The following is a 20,941-nucleotide window of genomic DNA, read 5'->3' as shown; positions in this document are numbered from 1 at the left end:
TTCTGGTATGGGGAAGATGCACGATGCTCAAAGCCTCAGTGCATCCTTCCCCTCACTATCCTCCTCCCCTCTTTTTTTTTTTTTTATATCCTGCTTTTTTTCCTTGTATAAATCTGACTCTCACTGGTGTCACTTTCCGCACCATCTTTAGCAAAATCTCATCTCAAACATGCCCACAAGCTTATGAGGTGTGTGTCTCCCTTGTGCATGCACACTATACAAAGCAGATATTTAAATAGGCCCTGACACACACTTATAAATGCAGACTCGCATATTCACCCAACGCCTGTGTCTGTGCGAGGCCCTGGTTAATAATTGTGTTTGCTCTTCTTTGCAGATGCCGGCTCAGGATCAGGAGACGATGGTAAGATTACTCACCTCTTCCTCCTGCACCTCCACTGTACCGACTCCACACAGACGGGTGGCTTTTTAATATGTCTGCCTGTACCCGCTGTCTTGCTGTAATAAAGCGACACAGTGAACTCTAAGACCACGTGAGTTCCGTTGACTGAGAAAGAACTGCGGAAATATGCAGTTGCTGAGCAAAGGAACATGTACCTTTCATGTGATCTTTAAAAAGATCGTCATATGCTACGTTGAATAGTTTACACAGATGAGTTCATTCATCCACAAGGAAAACTGCTTGGTCACAGTAGATCAGTTGAACATAAAAACACTCTTGAGTATAGGTAAATACAAATAACACAAATCAAAAAAAGTCCAATGTCGTGGATGAGATGGATTGTCCCTAATGGAGTTTGTTCAACGTCCTCCTGTCCCTCACCGAAACAAACGTCTCCAACTCTCTGCCAATAACGTGTCCAGCCTTTCGGATCAACTTGTCGCACCTGCTTATGTCCTTTTCGCTGGTACTGCTCTCCCAACGAACCACAGCAAAGTACAGGGTGTCTGATTACCTTCCTCCCGACTGCTTTACCTTCACACACACAAGAAACAGACAGCACCGGTCTTAATGACTTTCATTTAAAGTTGCACGAGCTGTAAAACAGCAAAGGAGCTTTAATTTCAAGTTAGAACAGGGAAAGAATCCAGCATCTTTTATTGCGACGCAGGGCCAAGTGATCTTTGCTCACAGCTGCTGTTGTGAATTAACACTGTGAGACAGCAGCATCACATAAAGGAAATCAAGGCTTTTCAGCCTCAAATTATTTCCAAGGCTAAATAATAATTAAAATGTTGTCTTCAATTATAAGACCCAGAAGGCAAGAAATTGTTGGAAAAAAAAAAGAAAAGAAAAAGAAAGATGGGCTTTAGAAATTATGCAAGCATTGTGTTGCACAATTTGTAGTGGCGCTTTTCACTAAAGTAATATTAACACAGTCTCTTCAGAATTCAAAATTTAATCGGATTCATTTGACTAAAAGGAAAGTGACACATGTGCACCGTATCTGAAAAGATTCTAGTTTCTTCCAAACACAGTGACGGGGCTGCATGTGTCAGTGGGACCTTGTTCCCTTCAACTTTGTCATTTAGGACTTGACAAGAGTCACAGAATCTCCTTCTCATGCCGCTAAATGAAGGGAGGGGGCAGCGCCGGCTGCGTGGACAAGACTGCAATTGATAAACAGTTGGGCTAGAAGAAGCTGGGAGGTGGGAGGGAGTGATGCGAGTGTGTGAGGGTTGATTGTATTGAGATGGAGGAGCTTATGGCCGTGAGTGACTTTTTATGAATAACTTTTGTGTGAGCAACTAATCATGTAAAACCTCCAGCGGATTAATAATGTGTCTCTCAGCTAAGCCTCTAATTTGTTGCCTAATTGACTAACAAGCCTCAGTACTAACATCAGCGCGGATAGCACACACCAGACAGTAGTGACGCTCGTCTGTCAGCGCGTGTTTGCACACATGCATATATTTACACTATCCTCTCATGTGTTTACCCATGCAGCTCCTTCATTAACTCACGTTCATGGGGCTTCACCGGGCATATATGAGCAAGAGAGATTGAATAAGAGATTAGTCCCGCCAAAAAAAAAAAGAATGGCAGACGGGCGGATGAACGAGCGGAAATGAAACTGATGCTAGGTCAGCCTCAGAGAGGGGGATAGAGAGAGAGCAAGACAGGGTGGGGTGGGGGGTTAGACAAAGAAATCGCCTGAGGAAAGTCGCAAAGTAGATAACACAACAGAGGAAACAAGGCGAGTGATACAGAGATGGAGGGAGAGGAGGCGGGCAGACGGCGGGAAGAAGCGCGAGGAAATGGGAGCAAAAAGAAGTGTAAAATTCTGTCTACGGAACAATTCACAACTTGTGCTTAAATAAGAGCGTGCGCAATGCGAGCCAGCGTTGTGCGTTCACACATGGATGGTAAAAACATGAGCATCATCATGCTCTGTTTGCAATTCCGCGTGTGCTGGGTCCAGCTCTCTGCTCTGCCGTACACTAGACAGGGATCACACTTCCTGGGGCTGTTTTTTAGCATTTCACTGCCGAATAGCAGCATAAATTCTCTGCAACTGTAGAGCATCCGCAGGTGGCTGCCTTCCATTAATGCTCTCCGCGGCTTACAAGGTCAAGAAAGAGAGCACTTTTATACGCTGGCAGCCCACCAAAGAGAAATACTGTTCTCATCCGATTCAGAAATTACAAACTTTTGATTTGACGTGTCGAGCCTCGTGTTGTAATAGTTGACTGATGTTAGCCTGTAGCTGAAATCATTTTCTTTTGTGAGGTTTTTAAACACGATCAAATCGGATTCGCAGTCCGATACTGCATGTAAAACGCAAGCAAAGTAATGATTTTTTTCCGGATTCCCACGTCTTCTACACGGTTAACGTGCTGGTGATGCCGACTTCTTATCCCTCATTCATGAAGCGCGTATTGACGACATCTATTTTACAGCTTTCCTCATGTATAATGAGCCAACCAGCTACCGGTAGAGTTTGCAACCAGGTCATGAAGTTAATGCTTCATTACAGAATTAGAAAACGCAAAAATCCATTATTCCAGAAAGAAAAAGCCAAACATTAGCAAGTCCGATTCACTCCCTACGAGCAGAAATTAAAGAAGGAGAGATATTTCCTGAGTACAGAGTGGGGGAAACATGCTTTACATAAAATGATTATAAAATGTATGCATCATCGAGGAGAAAAAGTCAGAGGAAGCAGAAATGGACGGCGGTGCATCGTGGAAAAAGTGAAACATTTAGAGTCACTGTGCAAATTAAAATAGCCACTTTACCCTGATCCTCATACAGAGCTCATGACCCATTGCTTTGCAGCTGACAGTTGGGAGCTTGTGTAGGGTCTTGGCTCTGGTGGCTTAGGTCTTTAAATAGACGGGTAGTTTATTATCATTGCATATAATAGCACAACAAAACCAGCAACTAGCAGCATGAAATCATTTAAAATCCCATGCAGACTCTTCCCATCGTTCAGTCTGCATTCACCTGTGCTCCAAGCCTGCAGTTAGCATGGTGAATTAGGAAGTAGGAACCAAAGCTGTGGAAGAGTTTCCCTGCAGTGAGCGTTCGGGGAAGTCTGCCTTAAAGTCGTATATCAATACACTGGATTAGTCTCCCAAGAGTTGAGATTAATTTCCCAATTTGTGCTGCAAAAAGTTTTATCGCCTGTCGTCATTGCAACGTACAAAATTTCCGCGGCCTCTTGTCTCCGCATTAGTGTCCGTCTTTTCTTGTGTGTAAGGTTTCTTTTAAGTGTGCACATGAAAGCTCTTCGTTTTCCGTCCGAGACGTCTGGGTTTAAAGTAGAAGCATGAGACTTGTCCTTATTCTGGAAGTGCCAGATAAATCTGATAAATAGATCATTCAGGAGGAAAAGAGACAATTAAGAAAAAAAAAATAGCTCAGGGGCAGAGAGGGTGGGGAGGCAAAAGACGAGGGCAAGGACGAAGAGGAGGAGAAACACAAACACATCCTATAAAGATAGAATCATAGCAGAGGTCAGAATAGATGGAGAGATACAGTAAAGAAGAGAGGGAAGGGAAGGAAAAGAGGGGGGATCCGGCTGAGGTGGAAGAAGCTGCTGGTGTTTTATGAGCAGGGGAGAAGGTTAAAGCAAGTGGTTGTAAAAGGCAGGTTGGACTTCTATTGAGGAAGGCAGCAGAGCAGAACCATCCTGGTGGAAATCAAATATATTTTAATGGCCACTGATAAATCTACACACATAAAAGCTTAGCCCGGAAGTTTCCGTGGCTGCACATGTGTGAATGTGTGTGCGCGTGTGCACCGAGTGCAAGCTAGCAGCAAATGCATGGGTGCATTCATGTTCGAGAAAGCGTGTTCTCTAGTGTGTTTTCTGTTTTTATATATATATATTTTTTATTTTTTTAATCTGATAAGTGAGAACACAAGTCAGCTGTGCAGGGAGAAGCCCTTTGGACATGAGTCTTGTCACATGGCCCCTTTAGTCCGAATCAGACGTTTGTCCAAATCAAATTGTGCAGTGGAGAAATTGAATTGCGCTCACATGATTGTGGAAGGACAAAGGACGGCCAAAAGCCAGAAGATTTCCACACGTCTCAACAATTCCTGCCCGTGTGTATTTTTTAAAGGAGATGGAGCGTTCGGCCACGCTGGAGCTCTTTGAAACGAGAGTAGTCATTTGTTAGAAAGCAAAACTCTGGGAGAGATAAAAGGCGAGAGAGACATTTTGTTAGTCTGCAGTATCACATCTATAAAAAAAAATAAATGAACCGCAGTAAAATAAAATTAAAAAAAAAAGAAATGTCAAAAAAGGTCTGCGTCTGTCAGCTAACCGTTTCCTTTTCGGACACAAATATCTCAGCAACTTTTGGATGGATTGCGTTGAGTCTTGTGCGGGCAACAGCCAGCCATAAAATACACGTCAGAACCATGGACAGCTTCCACTGGGAAGGAAGACAGAGAGGCTATCGCTGCCTCATAACCACAGACTGCTGTGAGATGATTGTTAGTGGAGGCTTTCTATTCTAAAATATTCTTTGGAGCAGTGAGACTGTCATTCTCACTGTCAGAAAGGGGCATCGAAGAAGACAACCTTTTTAAAAAGGCTGTGTTAGCAACTACGTCACAATGCTACATGATGCCAATGGAAATTTGTGACGCTCAGTAACAAATGAGATACCATAAGAAGTACACATTGAACAGTAATGACAGTAGCCACACTGACATTATAAGCAGCTCCAAAAGTTACCAGTGTTAAAAGCTATAGTGGTATCATTTATTTTTAAGACATGTTGTTACTCTAACACAGATGAGAGTTTGACGTGTGTCTGCCGGTAGCATGTTGTTTCCCCACATGCACTAATTACAACTTCAAGTGTGTTAGAGAGGAATTAAATTTGCCGTCGGTGCCATTTGTGGGAGCATTTAGGTAATGACTGAAGCAGATTCATCTTATGGTGAGTGTGAATAATTAGATCCAACCACTCAACAAAAATAAATGGCGATCACCAAAGTAGGTTGTTTAAAAATAATGACATGAATAAAATAAAAATGCATTCCTTGAGGTGTTGTAGTCTGTGTTAGGTTGGTGAGCCAAAATACTAACCAGAAATTTCCCTCCGTAATATGTCTGTGACGTCATCCAGGTCACAGGTAAACAAATTGGCATTAATAGACCCTAGTCGAGTGATTGTCAGGTGAGAAGACACCCACAGATACTCATATTTAAAGCCAAACTCCCTCCAGTCTTTTAGAACCGTAGAAGCTATTTTGCCGAGTGGTGAAACGTCGTTAAGAAACTCTACAAGTCCAGTTTCCCTTGTTTCAGCTTGTTTCTTGGATTCCCTCCATAATCCGTGGCTAAAAGCCAATGCATTCATTCGATCATTACTTAGAACTAAAACATCTTTATAGAGAGAATCCAGCATGTAGAAACGATGAGTTTGCCAACATGTAACTTTAATAATTCACTGTCTTTTTAAAAGACCTGAATGTACTGTGCCTTCTCTGTGGCTTTTTCAATTCAATATTAAATATGTGCATTTTAAAACATCGTCTAGTAGACCTAGATTAGTCCCAACACAACCAACCAGAACACTGGTTAGGAATCAGTGGGAGTCTGCCTCCAGTGTTAAAGTCAATGACTTAAACTCTGTCATGCTCCATGAGCTACTGGCATAGAAGTGACCTAATTTCACTGCCGTTTGGAGGGTAACTCTTATCTAAATTAAGTGCTTTGTCAAGGTCAAAACAGTGTCCCGTGACTTATCAGAGCCATTTCTCCGTTTGAATGGTAAAAAATGACTCCATTATGAGTCCTGAGCAGCAGGAGGAGAGCATCAGGACTGTCTGCAGTCTAATTACCAGTATTTATGGGGCATTCTTCTGAGCGTCTCTCTCAGTCTTTTCTCCAATCTGATTTCCTTTGTGTGTCTCTGTAATTATTCCCCAAGCTTGGTTTAGGCTCTTGAGACTTTTGAAAAGCTCGTCCTTCACTCCTATCAACAATATTAATTAATGGTGTGTCATGAATCTATAGGTAGATAACAAAATAAGGTTTATGTTTCTCTATGCATATGGCCACGCACCACACCCTGTCTCCCGTCTGAGTTTTTCTGAGTGGTGACTAATGAAAGGATAAACACAGTGCACTTGGCTTAATTGAAATGCAATAGCCTGATTGGGGTAATTAATCTAATGATCAGACCCCCAACACTATAGATCTGCAAACACTTCATTAATTTGAATTAAGGCCAAGGCTCCACTGTAGTGCAATTATGAATTCAATATCAATTGATCTCCCTTAGTCGATATGCAGCAATGCACAAAATAGTTTATATGAGGTAGCTCACCACACTATTATTCTTTCCAAATATTGTGGAGAAACATATCCAGTTGAAATGTATGCAAAGATTCTTAAAGTGGCAACAGCACAGACCAGTAATGGGGTTAATAATCATGTAGTGATCTCTGTTTGTCCCTATTGTGGATGTTGACGCCCATGACCGTAGCCAGTAGAATAGAATTGAATAACAGTATAGAATGAGTTGCTGAGGTAAAGTAGATGGCTGACCTGTGGTTCCCCTGGTGATTGCTCAGTCCATTCCTGCTCCAGCAGCCTCCACAGTGAAGAGCAGCTGCCCCAGTCACACTGCTATTGCTATGGTAACCAAGTTAGAGGTTTAGGGAAGTGAGTAATCTAATCTTCCCACTTTATGGCCAGCGATAAGGCTCGCCACCGCCAGCCCACCCGAGTGTGTGCGCAGCGTTCGTGTGTGTCCTATTCAGTTATTCTATGCTGCACATCTCACACACATAGACCCACAGAACCCATCTAGCCAATATGTTCCACCCTAATAGGCAGGTGAAAGCCAAAGGGCAGATAGTCTTCCCGCATTGTGGAAAAGTCAGAACCTCACTGAAGATGACATTCCGCACAGATCCTTAACATTTGTTGCTGAGGTTTGGTAAATCTCGAAACACAAAAGTCTGACTTGTGTCTACCAAGTCATCATTGAAGTGACGGCAACACAGCAACAGTCCGACCCCCAGCTGTTCGATCACACAGTATGTGCTGACTAATTCCTGGTTAGCATTCACGGTGGCTTTTGTTTCCGATAATGCCAGGGGTCACACATGCTCACAAAGAAAAATAGCCGACATAAAAGTCTACAGTGAAATTTGCTGCTCAGTATATTGTTCATAACACATTCTACATTTTGTGATTAAAGTCCGATGGCAGTGAGTCAGCATGTCCCCTATGCAGCAAATCAGAAAGTAAAGCACTGAAGGTGAAATTTTATATAGGTGTGTACCTTAGCGCCTTCCTGCAGCACACCAGTTTGTCTCCCAAGGCTTTAATCTTAAAAAGCACAGTCTTGAAGACTTTAAATAAATCCAGCTCACTATTTATTGCCAAATGAGGTAACACAATGACTGACCCAGCCTCCACAAATGGCAGTATTCTTGAAAAATAAAAAATGCAGCTGCTACTATAATCTCTCTAAACACATATCCGGACATGACTGGAGAATGATGAAGAGCCGATGGCTGCTGATGCAAACTGAGCTTCTGCAGCTTCACGTTATTGAACACTGATTGACTTTTATTATGATGTACAGTATAGTACTTAAAGCTATTCATCAAATTATAACTACAAAACAAGAAAAAGGTCGTTGTTGTCACCTCATGAGTTTGAAAGATCACAGGGAGTAATGATTCGAGACGGAACAGCCACAGTGAGCTGTCAGATGAAGAGCTGCAGGCGACAGGCTTGCACAGCCAGGTAACCAACTCAGATCACATCACATTTCAGATCACATTTGCTCACAGAATGATAGAAAAAGGTCAATTATTGCCACATTTGCTGCTGCCACCATTGACTACAGTTTTGCTAAAAATCAACCAGAACTTAAATGTTTCAGATGATGATTTTAAATGACAAGCCCTGAATGTTTTCAGGTTAATAGTGAAGTATTCATCGAAAGGTACTAGGTTGTTTGCTTGGAATCTTTGCAAAAATTGACATATGAATGTTCAGCAGCTGTGCTATGCTTTGATCTTGGCAAGCTGGGACATCTTTGCTGTATAAACTGAAAAATGAAACAAAAGATAGTCGTCTTTACCTTCTTACAGTCTTTGATTCCACACCATTTCACTGGAATAAAAAAGTCCAGCGAAAGCCAAACATTATGTCGTATTTATGAAATAACACTGACATAATTAACATTTAAGTTACAGGTCACTTCACTGTACAGGAGAGTGGTTAGCACTGTTACCTCAGAACAAGAGAGCTTTGGGTTGGAGTCATGTGTGTGATTGAGTGGTGACCTGTCTTAATGGACAGCTGGACAACACTCAGCCCCCTCATGACCTCAATAAAAATGGGATCAGCGGAAAAGCCGGTGCAAAGGTGTGTGTGTGTGTGTGTGTGTGTGTGTGTGTGTGTGTGTGTGTGTGTGTGTGTACGCAGTTTATTGGACTACAACAGTTGAGGACGGGGCAACCCCCAAACACGGCAAGACGATCTCAAAACTGCATAAAGCGTAAAATTGCTCATTTAATGCCGTTCTGTTCTTGCACAGTTTAGGACTGTTTGATGTTTGCAATGTATAAATGAGCAGAATAATCTCTTATTCACTGTGGACACAGTTGCTAAAAATGCATCGTTCAGATTCAAAAGAAAGCTTGTACAGTCAACAGTAGACCAGCTTGTGAAAAAGATTCCTTAGCCTTAAATAATATATGTTAAAGAATGGCATTTGATTCCCTGCAGGTGTGTGTGTGATACATCAATTTTAAGGTATGTTATTTCTCATGTTCATATAAGAGTTTATTGTAATGCAGTTCAAGGTAGTGCCTGCATTAAAACACATCTACGCTATCTCCAGGTCTCACGGAGCACATGTTGAGGCAGAGCACATAAGAAAAGCTGGCCGATAAGCCTTTATTTTGGCATGGGGATAACAACGTAATCTAGACCGAGAGGGATAGGATCTGCAAATGAGATAGAGGCAAAATCGTTAGATCCCTTCATCCACACACGCTCGCGCTCTCACCCCCTGGCTTTCCTTTTTCCATCTCTCACCTCTGCTGGTTTGCTTTTCCTCCGTTCGTCTCTCCATGGAAACGTATCCAATCATATCACTCTGAAATTATTATTGAAATTTCCTTTTGCCCGTGTGATCGTGCACACGGATGTGTGTTCGCCCGTGTGTTCGCCCGTGTGTTCAGCGGAGGTGGGGGGAGGAGGGGCTCTGAATGAGATGAATTGGATTGGGTCGGCGGTGAGATCCAGACAGCATCTGGTGTGAGGAGTGAATGTAAACGACGAGTGGCGGCCGCCGTGTGTCAGAGCCATCAGCGGAGGTGGGAGAAAAGTGGGACGGAGGCTGATGAGAATAGCGGGGTCACCTTTGGGCCGGACCTCTCTCCCTCTCTCGCCGGCATCAGGGATTTTATTGCCATATATTTTTTTGTCATCCTGAAAATAATGGAACGGAGCTGGGATGGAGAGCGGCACAGGAGGGGAGAAGGATTGAACCAAGTTGAGGCCTGTGGAAAAAGGGAGGGGTGGGCAGATATCGGGCTAGAAGAATCCGAGGATTGGAGTTTTTTTCTGTAATGGCAGGATTTGACTGGGATTAGGAGAGGGAACAGGGGAATCAGGCGGCCACTTTTAGGAAAGAGTGTGAGCAGTGTGTGTGTGTGTGTGTGTGTTTGAGGCGGGCAGGGTTTAGAGTGGCTGCTGTTGTGAAGCGCCTCTTTCAGCCTGCGTGTAAGTCAGCAGTCAGCCGTTGTGAACATTCATGTCTGACTGGAGAAAAATAGATGGTAAAGGTGCACATATAGCAGCCGTATCTCATAATGTCAAAACACACAGTGGATAATAAAACCAAATGACAGTTTGTATCTCCATCTTCCACAGAAACCCGGCATACTATATATCAGCCCAGCCGTATTCCTTTATATTGTGCCATAACCATCTGTTGTGCACACAGACCTACAGTGTAACTGTCATGGCTGTAAAGACTGAGAAACAGATAGTATGTCTGAGATAAGTGAAGGCTCGTAATCCTTCACGCGGCAGCAGTGGAGACATCCACTCGCCCTTTTGGCCCTTCCCTGGCGAATTTTAGGTCATGCCTTCTTATGTAAGCCCGATAAAAACCTTTTTAATCATACAATAACACTTTTCTGCTTTCCTCTGTGTCCGGATTTAAAGAATACTGTTATTTTTTTAACACCGCTGCCACTGTAGTGCCATTGACTCCAAAGCTTTTCAGTCATCATGGTGATGAGGCTTGTGAGATTTATTCTTCCTTTCCTTTTCTGGATGGTGGCCGGAGCAGCCCAGTAGGCGTTCCTCTTTTGAGTTCCCCAAGAACATTTTCCACAAGTTACAGTTTGGTCAAGTCCCAATTTTCTGTAGTCACGCCAGCTGTCATTTCCTTTGTCACCAGCAAGCGAGCGCAGCTCATTAGAGGCTGCGTGTGCTTGGATGATGCCAGCGAAGCAATTTGAGCTCACAGAGCTAAGCTGGCCACGATTTCAGGTCAGGAAAGGAAAGGAAAGGGAAAGAACCAGGGCCATTCTATCAGTGACTAGAAGATTTTCTTATTTGCTTGAAGATAATTGCAGCAGTTCCTCTGCTGATTCTCAGCTAAGCAGTAAACCAGACCAGGTCATTTTATAAAAGGACTCGCTGTATGTTCACAGATAATGTGTAATGTCTGCATTGCAGCTACAGTGCCACATACAACTTCTAAGCAACTAATGGCTGCTCTCTCACATTGGGTATTGTCAGTGTTCATGAATTTACCATCAGGGGAATAATGAACAGCCGTGGTGTTCGTGTGATCTGAGTGGAAACAAAAATGAATATTTCTGCTCCTCTGCAGTTTGACCAACATCATGTGGACAAGCCTGAAGACTATTGGGAAAAAGGGGTTTGTGGACAGATGTGACCAAAGTAGAATTCATTCATTTTCTGTAACCGCCTGTCCTCTGGAGGGTGGCGGGGGCGCTGGAGCCTGTCCTAGCTGTCATTGGGCGAGAGGCGGGGTACACACAGGTCTTTGGACGGTGGAAGGAAGTCAGAACCCACGCGAACAAAGGGAGAAATTGCTAACTCCTTCTTGCTGTGAGGCATGGTTAAACAAAAAAAGAACGGTTAAAGAAAAACAAAAATTAATAGTTTGGAACGTCCAAGCCAAAGTCCTGACTTTAATCGAATAGAAATGCGGTGGAAGGACCTGAAGCAAACAGTTCATGTGAGGAAACCCGCTAACATCTCTACTGATGAACTGGCTAAAAGACAACTGATCACAAGTTACTGGAGACTTTTAGTTGATGTTATTACTGCACATGGGCTCAAACAAGGATTTGTTTATATTATTAGCATATTATTTCTAATTCATTAGTTTGAGTTGATTTGTCTGCTGCCAGGACTTATGTGAAAATAGTCATTTTCCAGCAGAACTGTCAGAGTTTCCCAGGGGTGTGGTTTACACATATTGGCTTCATTTATCGGATATAAAGTGTTGCCATTCCAGAATGAAATAAACATTCAGTTAACACAGCACACTTCGACATTGCCTCTGCCTCCTAGCCCGTTATATTTACGTCTTCATCGTAAAACCGAAGCAGCCATTTCTGATTCTTCTAATCGACAGTGCAAATGAGCTTTCCACTCTCTCCCTGGGGGCTTTCAACAGCGTTGTGCTCCATATGTAAACATCTGAAGGCTGTTTATTTGTGGACTTGGGCGCTCGTCTCATGGGTAGCGGGTGAATCCCTTGTGGCAATGAAAGGCGGGGCGGGGGGGCTCAGCGCCTGCTAAAGGCTTTGTGTTTTGAGAGCAGAACTTATATATGTTGCGCTTTGGCAAAGCAGAGCGTGACTAGCGGCTTGTTTACATCAGAGAAACAGCTGATTTGGAGGGTTGTAATGGTGCATTGGCAGAAGGACAGTAGCCTTGTTTATTCTCTCGCTGAAATTGCCTCTGCAGGAGCAGTGCGAAAGTGCTTGTGAAGCATAATGAAGTGGGGACTAACTAAGAAAAGATGTTATTCACAAATATTGCAGTGCATTGTAAGAAAAGATGCAACTTACAAGCCATTTGAAAAAGCACTTTTTGTGAGTAAAATTGGCTTAACATTTTTTCCAAAACCCATTTCAGAAAGGACGGGTGTTCAGCTGTAATTTGCATGTACATACAGTATTGTGGTGACTATTTGAGTCAAGTCCTAAAAGGCATATATGTAGAATTCTCTCTTCGGTATCAGTGCGTTGTTGCATCTTTTCTTGTAGGTTGTGTGTGTAATGTATACACAAAATGCGCTCTTCATTTGAAAAGGAGACCTTCAGGCTTTAGTGTTCTCCAGCATTCAGTGTGTTTCATGGCTAAACACCACAATCCTGTCATGAGGTTGGCTTTGACAAGCTGATAAAAATTTGCTTTTTAGTCTGAATGTATTGTGGTATATTTGTAAAGGGAAGGAAAAAAGCTGTATCTTCAGTATCTATTCTATCTATTTAGGTAAAGATCAGTGTTCATCGCACTTCAACGGATCTGGAGTCTCTTCTATAAATATTTTGAGAATTTACAGCAAAATAAAATGTAAATCATACATTGAAGTAGCAATTTTCATTTAAATAAATGTATATTAAGTCACTGTCACCTAATGACTGATGGACAAGGTTCCTATTTGTGGCCCAGCTCACTAGGGGTAAATGAACCAGATGGCTACATATCCTTAAAATGGTTGATTCATTGTTTTATGTGAGCAGATTTAACAACCAAACAAACTCCCAAAAGTGAACCGAACATGAAAGAGAAGAAGGCCTCACCCCAAACCTAGTGTATGATAGATAATACCAGCTTAAAATGTGGACAAAGCCTCTAACCAAAACACTACTAACAACCAGTTTCTCAAAGACAAAGATACACCAAAGCCAGCTGTTCCCAACAAATGGCAAACGAACGAGGCTTAAAGCAGGCGTCCTGACGGTGGCGGTCCGACTGGTTGCTGTTAACAGGAATGAGTGAAGGTTGGAGGCGGATCAGGGGAAAAAGCAGCAAGTCGGTAGGATAATGGGACAGGAAGTTCCAGGTCCACTGGTCCATAAACAGTTGTGATGGGAAAATGACGCTTTTGTGAAGCAATGAACCACTTGAGCCAATTGTTTCGGTTCATTACTCGAAGCTTCAGTAGTGACCACTCCAGGCAAAGTGCAAAGCTGCAGTCAAATTAGTCAGGTTAGATTGGGGACAGGAAGCTTTTCATAATACACACACACACACGCACACACACTTGTCAGTGAGCTTCGCACATCTTATGTCACATTGTTGTTTTTGCAATCGTATTTCAGGGTTTGCTTCCATCGCCATCGCATAACAGACAGGTTAGCAAACAATGGTTCACGCTGCACACTGCGACACATTAGCACTGGCTTCTTCATCTTTGAATCTCTTCAGGGTGTTAGAAAGTAGGGGAAGGGCACACAGAGAGGAAGTGTTGAATACTCTTTCCGTAAAGCCACAATTAGCACATTTCCATCTCTCCTAGAACTACTTCCGTCAACCTCTCACACTGTGATTAACCCCTGTTACAATAAAACACATCAGCGCAAGCTCTACGGAAGGTTCATAAAAGCCCACAGTTTGCTTTTAGCACTATTGTGTTTTTTCTGTGGGATAATTAAAGCACATTGTTCTTGTGTAGTTTGCTGATGGACGACTCAGTCAGTCAAAGAGCAATGTAGTGTTCTATGAAGTGCAGTCAAGGACTAAACTGAACTCGTTGAAGGAACAGCTAGAGAACAGAAGATAATGAATCAAATATAGCTTATTTCAGTCTGTGTTTGTCAAGGTAAAATATTCTTTAGGAACTTGGAACAATTACATGTTTGTCTGAATGTGGCGTACAACGTCGATTGCACTGTGTTGTTATTTTCTGTGGCTGAAGGCAGCGTAGAAATACCATCAATTCTGCCGCAGTTTTTCCGTGGTGAACATAGTGAAAGGCGTTGAAGGTGTTTCTCTCTGATAGTGGATCTGATTAGCTCTTTGTGTGGGTCTATTGTGTGTCCCAGGTTTGAGTAAGGCACTGGTTCACACTGCCAGTGTCAGACTGATTGCAAATCTGAGCTTGGATACCCAGTGGATACTGTTTGTTAAGGAAAGAATCATGGCTAAGACGACTACTTTCAAGATGCGACAGACAGACTCGGCTCTTCCTCCATTTAGCTCCAGCTCTCACCTGATCTGGTTCCCAGTTCTCTATTCCCTGTATCGCTCTCTTTAGCCCTGGCCAGGCCTCCGTGGTGGTCTTGTGCGCACAAGATTAGCCATTAGCTCTTCCTCCCCCGCCCCTGAGACCGAACCCTGCCACCACTCACCCGCCATCCGGCTGTCCAAGGCTCCACTCCAACATTCGGCGGCGGCGCGAGATTGGCCCCACAGGCCGGGGGCGAGATTAGACGTGGCGCGGCGGGGCTCAGCGGGCAGCCAGCTGACATCGGTAAGATCGCCACAGAGTAGTTGCGGGCTGAAAGCTGACATTTCCTGAGATTATCTGTCACTGCTGCATAATGGAGCAAGCAGGTGACGGGACAGAAGGGACGCCGCTATGCCAAAATCACCAGTGTCTGTCTTTGCCCGAGGCAGGATGGGTCACTAGATGGAGAATGTCAGCGGCATGCGCGCTCGGAGGTGTTTGTGTGGGTGCATATGGCCGCCGCTGCCAAAAATAATTTACCTGTCAGTATTTGCATTTTGGTTTATGCTGTAATAATAGCACGCATGCCAATGTTAACCAAGTAAAGCGGATGTCATCCAAAGTTTATTCTTCATCAAAATTCATAATAATGTCAAATTATTACAATAGGTTGATTTTGCCAGTGTCGGTCCTCCATATTTGTATTTTTTAATCCTAATATGGCAAACTTATGTATCAACTGTTTTTTCTGCCTTTTTTCTAATTTGACGTTGTACAGTAGTTATATCCATTTGACAAAAGGTCGACTGCTCGTCAACTTGGAGCTGTGTTCCTGAGTGAAATATTGGGCTCTTGCTCCACTCGGTTACCTGGCAATGGCTAAAATTGTCTGCTGCTGGACAGGTCGTGTGCATGGCCTTTACTATACATATCTCATGGACAACAGTTACTAAGTAAACCAGTAAAAATGAAGGCAGAGAAAGCAAAAGATTTAGCTGCGAGATATTAAAACATTCTGTAAAGCTAAGGTGAGCTCCAGTATATACAAATGTTACAAAATGTAACGAAAATGGCTGCACGAGATAACATGGTGGAAATAACTGGTGTTTCGGACAGTGAGCTCCAGATGGTTAGTTACACAGAAAGACGTGGGAAGTTGTTCATAAAGGGCCGGGTACGTGATGGGTTCGGGACTATCAGTCTATCACTGTCTATCGCTGACTAACTTCATCCGATCAGGTCAATGAAGCACATGTTGTCGGAGAACAGCGAACCTAAAAACCCAACCATCTGCAGTCTGAGGAGATTTGAAAGCTAGCAAGCATTCAGTGCGACTGATATTTCAGTACAATTTTACAGTCTTTTTTCAGAAATTACTCTCAGCCGCCCGTAGGGTTCTGATTGCAGCGCACCTCTGTGGTTAATATCATCGACAAACATAGATTTAATTCTGTTTTATTCAGTCGAGTCTACATTCAGCATCAGTATTTCCCTCCATCTCCAAAGGAATGCTTATCCTCACAGTCTCATCCATCCAACTTTTAATGCCCCAACAGTGGCACATTTGTTTTGGGCATTTTTTTTTTTATTTTTTTTTTGGAAGGGGCCTTTCATTTCTACATGACTGTCATATGACTTGCTTAGAATAGCATCACTGGAGATGTGATTATCTGCTTGTTCCTGTCAAGCAAAGGACCTTTCTGACAGTGTGTCAGAGCCATCATGCAATACAAATATTTCCCAAGTTCTCAAGCCAAAATGTTGCAGCTCTGGGCTCCAAAGTCAAACTATAGATGTTTTCCGTCTCAGTCAAGGTCTGCTGAATATGTGTTTTAATTTCTCAGGGACATACATCAAATTAATATTATAATGCCAGTGACTGAATAGAGGTTTTTTACAGTTTTTCGTAATTTAATGCAAATGAGCCTTTAAAAAAACAGTGAAATATTGTGTGCAAAACTTATAGTGGCAGCTTCCTACATGAGCTTTTTTTATTTTTATGTTTGAGTTATTAGCTGAGTAGATGCCAGTAAAAATGTCAGAGATGTCATTAACATAGCAGCTATTAAACACGGGCTTTTTACAGAGTCTGTTTCTATTTGTTGAGTGGATATCGGACGAGGTGGATTTATTTACTTATACATGTGTTAATTTATTTATTTTGTACAATCAACGAGGACAAGTAAATGTTTTATCAAGTGGCTTATGGAGCTGCATTCAGTTCGTCCTCTCCAGAGCGGAATAAATTTATATAATTTATATATAGTATAATTTATTTGGATTATACTAAATAATTATCTGTATATGATTTAAATTAATTTCCAGACTGGATACTAATGTTTTTCTTATTTATTTATTTTCCTCCAAGGAGTCTTGGGGTTGAGTTCTATCCATGCCCCTATACGTGTTGCTTTACAGATGCAGACATTCACATTCACAAGTTCTATTCAACCTGCAGTGGGATTAATGCTTAGCTCACGATGTTAACTCTAACACTATAGCCCAGTTATAATAACTGTGGTACGATTCATTCAATCATAATGATTACTATCATCTCAGCCCTGTTCGTTTTCAGCTGTGATATTCATACAAAATAAAAGCACACATTTGATTTCCATTTCCCTCCCTGTCATTTTGTGTGGTTTCTCTCATATTCTTTTCTTCCCGCCTGAGGGATATACGTAGGCAGTTTACAGAGCCATTTTACTGCTTTTTTAACATGAGTCATATAATTATTTTTGGAGTCTATGGCAAGTATTTCATGAAAGGCATAAAACATCCAGAAAACTGCACTGAGTGCCGGAAAGACGTCTAAAAGCAGTCATCTCTGCCGCAAGATCATAGTTAAAAGCCACTATATACAAAGCTGACTGTTTATCATGTACCGTTGCTACTGTTAGCTAATCAACAACCGAAAATGGCCGCTTGTGTTGCTGCACCAAGGCTAGCTTTCAGAAATAAGTACAAGTGACACAGCATGTAATTACTATGGTGATCAAACCAGCATTAGCTTACACAATGTGTCGTTATTCAGCTGGTGTCTTGTTGCTTTGCCATGTGGGCTCATGTCTTGCAAGGAGAGCAGCCTGGTGTGTTGCCAGCTGAGTGCCAGGACACGGATATGGGTCCGACTCAAGTTTCAGATAAGGGCGTCACATTTACCTTTCCGCTGTCACTTAGCCAGGAAGTCGGAGGCTCCAGCTTGTGAAAATGACAGCAGCAGCGCTACCTGATGACAAAAATCTCTGTCATTTGAATATAAGTAAAACAAAATTGTATTTGCATTCTTCCAAAAGATGTTGACGTGACAACACAGTGTGAACCATAAACTGTATATAATTATGGACAATGTTTCCACATTTCCTTGCATTGGCCAAAATGATGCTATGTACCCAGAGATACAGAAACTCTTTGGTAGTCACCATTATGTCACATCCTGTTTCTATAGCATCAAATAACTAACCAAAACAAAACATATCCAAACATTTGACACTTTAACACATTATATTATTATATAATTACCTAAAATGACAGAAACCGTCCTTGAAAATAATTATTTGACTCATATTTTAGTGTTTTATTTTAGCCCAAGTCCCATCCACTAACTTGAAGGAGGTGGAGCTTATGACCTATTCTGCAGCCAGTCACCAGGGGGAGCTCTACTGGCTTTGGCTTCACTTTTGAGGAGTAGAACTGTAAATCATCTGAATCAAGCAAGTTTCTGGTGGGCTACACCCACAGATGTCTCCACTGTCCTTTAGAATTGAAGAAGCTGCTTGGATGAGTGGTGAAACATCTTCAGGGAATTTTACGATAAGTGCAGTTGCCTTTCTTTAACATTTATGAATATGGTTGTCATTGGTCCACAATATTTTACAGTTCTTCTCTGGTGTCGGTCCATAGAAGAGTTTTTGGGCCTGACGGTGCTCTCAGTGTTCTCTCAGCTCCTGTCGTGCTTTAGATCTGCCTGCCCCATACGTGGAATAATTTCGTCGTGCGATCTCGCGAAATTCACAAAACCTGTCTCGCGTCAACGAGAATTCTAACGAGAGAATGTAGGAAGTGCCATTATTTAAAATAAAAAAAAACCCTGAGGATTTTTTTAATGCATATCTATCCGATCTTTCAAATGGTGCTCTGTTTGAACACACCATTAGAGCTGATGTTACCGTTTGAGCGCCAACCTTTTTATGAGCGCTACCTCCCCGTGTCACAACCACGAGTTCTCCAGTTCTGTTTTAAAAGCAGCATTTGAACAGCCACTCGTGGCTGAATAGAGGGCAGGGTTCACTGACGCGTTAGAGGAGCGAGGTGGATGTGATATGGTTATTGAGTTATATGGAGTTGTTTTCCTTATTTTAGAATGTGTGCGGAGAAACTGATGACATCGCAGAGGGCCGTATGTTTTCTTTATAAGCGTTTCTCGTATATCGAGTTATGCGCTCATTACCTGTGTGAACTGTTAGCCTCGGTGACTTGTAGGAAGCTGCGGTTGCCTAGCAGTGGCGCTCTCTAATGAGTTACACCTGACGTACGAAGCGTTCCGTGAGTATGAATTCTCACGCCAGTGTCATGGGTTGTCATGCGAAGGCTGCCTGCATGTGAGTTGACGTGTCGAGAAAACATCTGTCATCCCATTTGCTGTTATTAATGCACGCAAGCCACAGGTGTTTTTACCTAACAACACGCCTGAGCTGACCACCTCTCGGTGCACCGACTGCGCTTGATCAACATCTCCCTGAGTTGTCGTGTTAGATTTTCTATTTTTTTCCTGCCAAGCCAAGAGAGCTCACATGTATTTTAGTGTCGTCGCTAAATTTGCCCCTGCAGGCGTTCCTGTAACACTTTTACAGTAACTTATTCATTTTACCTCTATGTTGGAAAATAGTTGCTCCTGTGAATTCACAGTGCTACAGATTGTCTCTGAGGTTCCACACTGTAGCGTAGGTCCAAGTGGGCTCATTGTGGCCCGTGGACGCCACATTTTTTTCCATAAGAACACAAGGACCACTCCGCAAACAACAGTGTATCGCAATTTTCCACAAGAGCGGCTAGAAAAAGATAGAGAGACAGCGAGAGGGACGGCGTTCGTTCCTCGCTGCCAGCTCATTCCTGTATATTCTCCACTTTGTGCCGGGGCTCGGAGAGTAAATATGCCAAGGTTAGAGAGGCCCAGCTGCTGGTGCGAGCAGAGAGGGAACTTAATTGAATTCTGAAACGAACATGCTGATGCGAGATATGGATAGGAAATTTAAAATCCTTGCGCGCCGTGTCTACGAGGACAAATGATAAAGTAATGGAGTAAAGGAAAGATAGGCAAAGACAAAGAGAAAAAAAACAATAAAACGTTGGCCTAATAACGCAGATCACTTTCACTTTTGTCTTGGTGGTGTTTGGACGCCACATTTGTACGAAATGCGATGAACTTGAAATTAAGCAGAAAGAACGGCCAGAGTGATTTAGTGTGGTTGATTTAAAAAATAAAAAATGAAAATGAAATCTTTTTACAGCTTATTAGACAGTGAGTGCTGTGGGCCAGAGCTGTGGCTTTGTCATGATGCATTAGTAAAATCAGACTTAAAATAGATTGGTGTCCTCTTTAGAGAGGAATAGCCTGTACTGTCTCCTCCCTGTGTCCAATGTGACTTGCTTTAGGCTAATTCAGTGTATTTCCGGATTAAAACGAGAACCTCGCCTGGGACACGACACAGGAAGGGGCTGCACAAATGAAAATAATAATAATAATAATAATAGTAATAGAGCTCTGTTGAAACCATTGCAGATATAGAGGGAAAAGACATAAAAGCCAATTCCACTGTCCCTGTGAAAAGCTTTTTATCCCGAGTTCCATTACTTCATGAATTCTAATCTTTATGGTATGCTCCACATGTAAAGCCTCGTGACTAATCCAGGGGCTATATGAAGAAGCAAACCCAGAGGTCGCACTGATGAACGGAATATGGTAGAAATCAGGAGGGTGGCATGGCTCAGTCAAGTGACCGTCGATGGACGTTTACTGGTGTACGCCTCAGTCTGCCCTTTTCTGTGTGTGTGTGTCCTTCTGTAGTCCAGTCAGCACAGGACATCTGCCTTCGTTTTGTTCTCTTTAAAAACTAAACGTCTGCTGCGTTTTGTGTCGGCATTATTTTTTTTCAGCAAAGCCACAACCAGAGTATCAAAGGTGTCTTTTTTTTTTTAAATATTCATATCCACATTTTGGAGTTAAAATTAAATCTGTTTCATATGCTAAAAAGAAATAAACACAGGTTATAGAAGAAATAACCGGCGCTCTTTGTAGATCACTTTTCCTGAAGTT

General features: G+C 42.5%; 1 protein-coding gene across 1 annotated transcript in view; it reads left to right on the top strand.

Moving 5' to 3' along the window:
- Positions 1 to 20,941, top strand: part of tmeff2a (transmembrane protein with EGF-like and two follistatin-like domains 2a) — a 110,193-nt gene that overhangs the window by 56,116 nt on the left and 33,136 nt on the right. Inside the window, exon 4 of the mRNA XM_047601102.1 lies at positions 338 to 364. Coding sequence (XP_047457058.1) covers positions 338 to 364 — 27 coding nt within the window. The remainder of the gene's footprint in view (positions 1 to 337; positions 365 to 20,941) is intronic.

This window comes from Mugil cephalus, chromosome 12 (assembly GCF_022458985.1).
Source record: "Mugil cephalus isolate CIBA_MC_2020 chromosome 12, CIBA_Mcephalus_1.1, whole genome shotgun sequence".
Lineage (NCBI taxonomy): Eukaryota > Metazoa > Chordata > Actinopteri > Mugiliformes > Mugilidae > Mugil > Mugil cephalus.
This window is presented reverse-complemented; position numbering and strand designations above follow the sequence as displayed.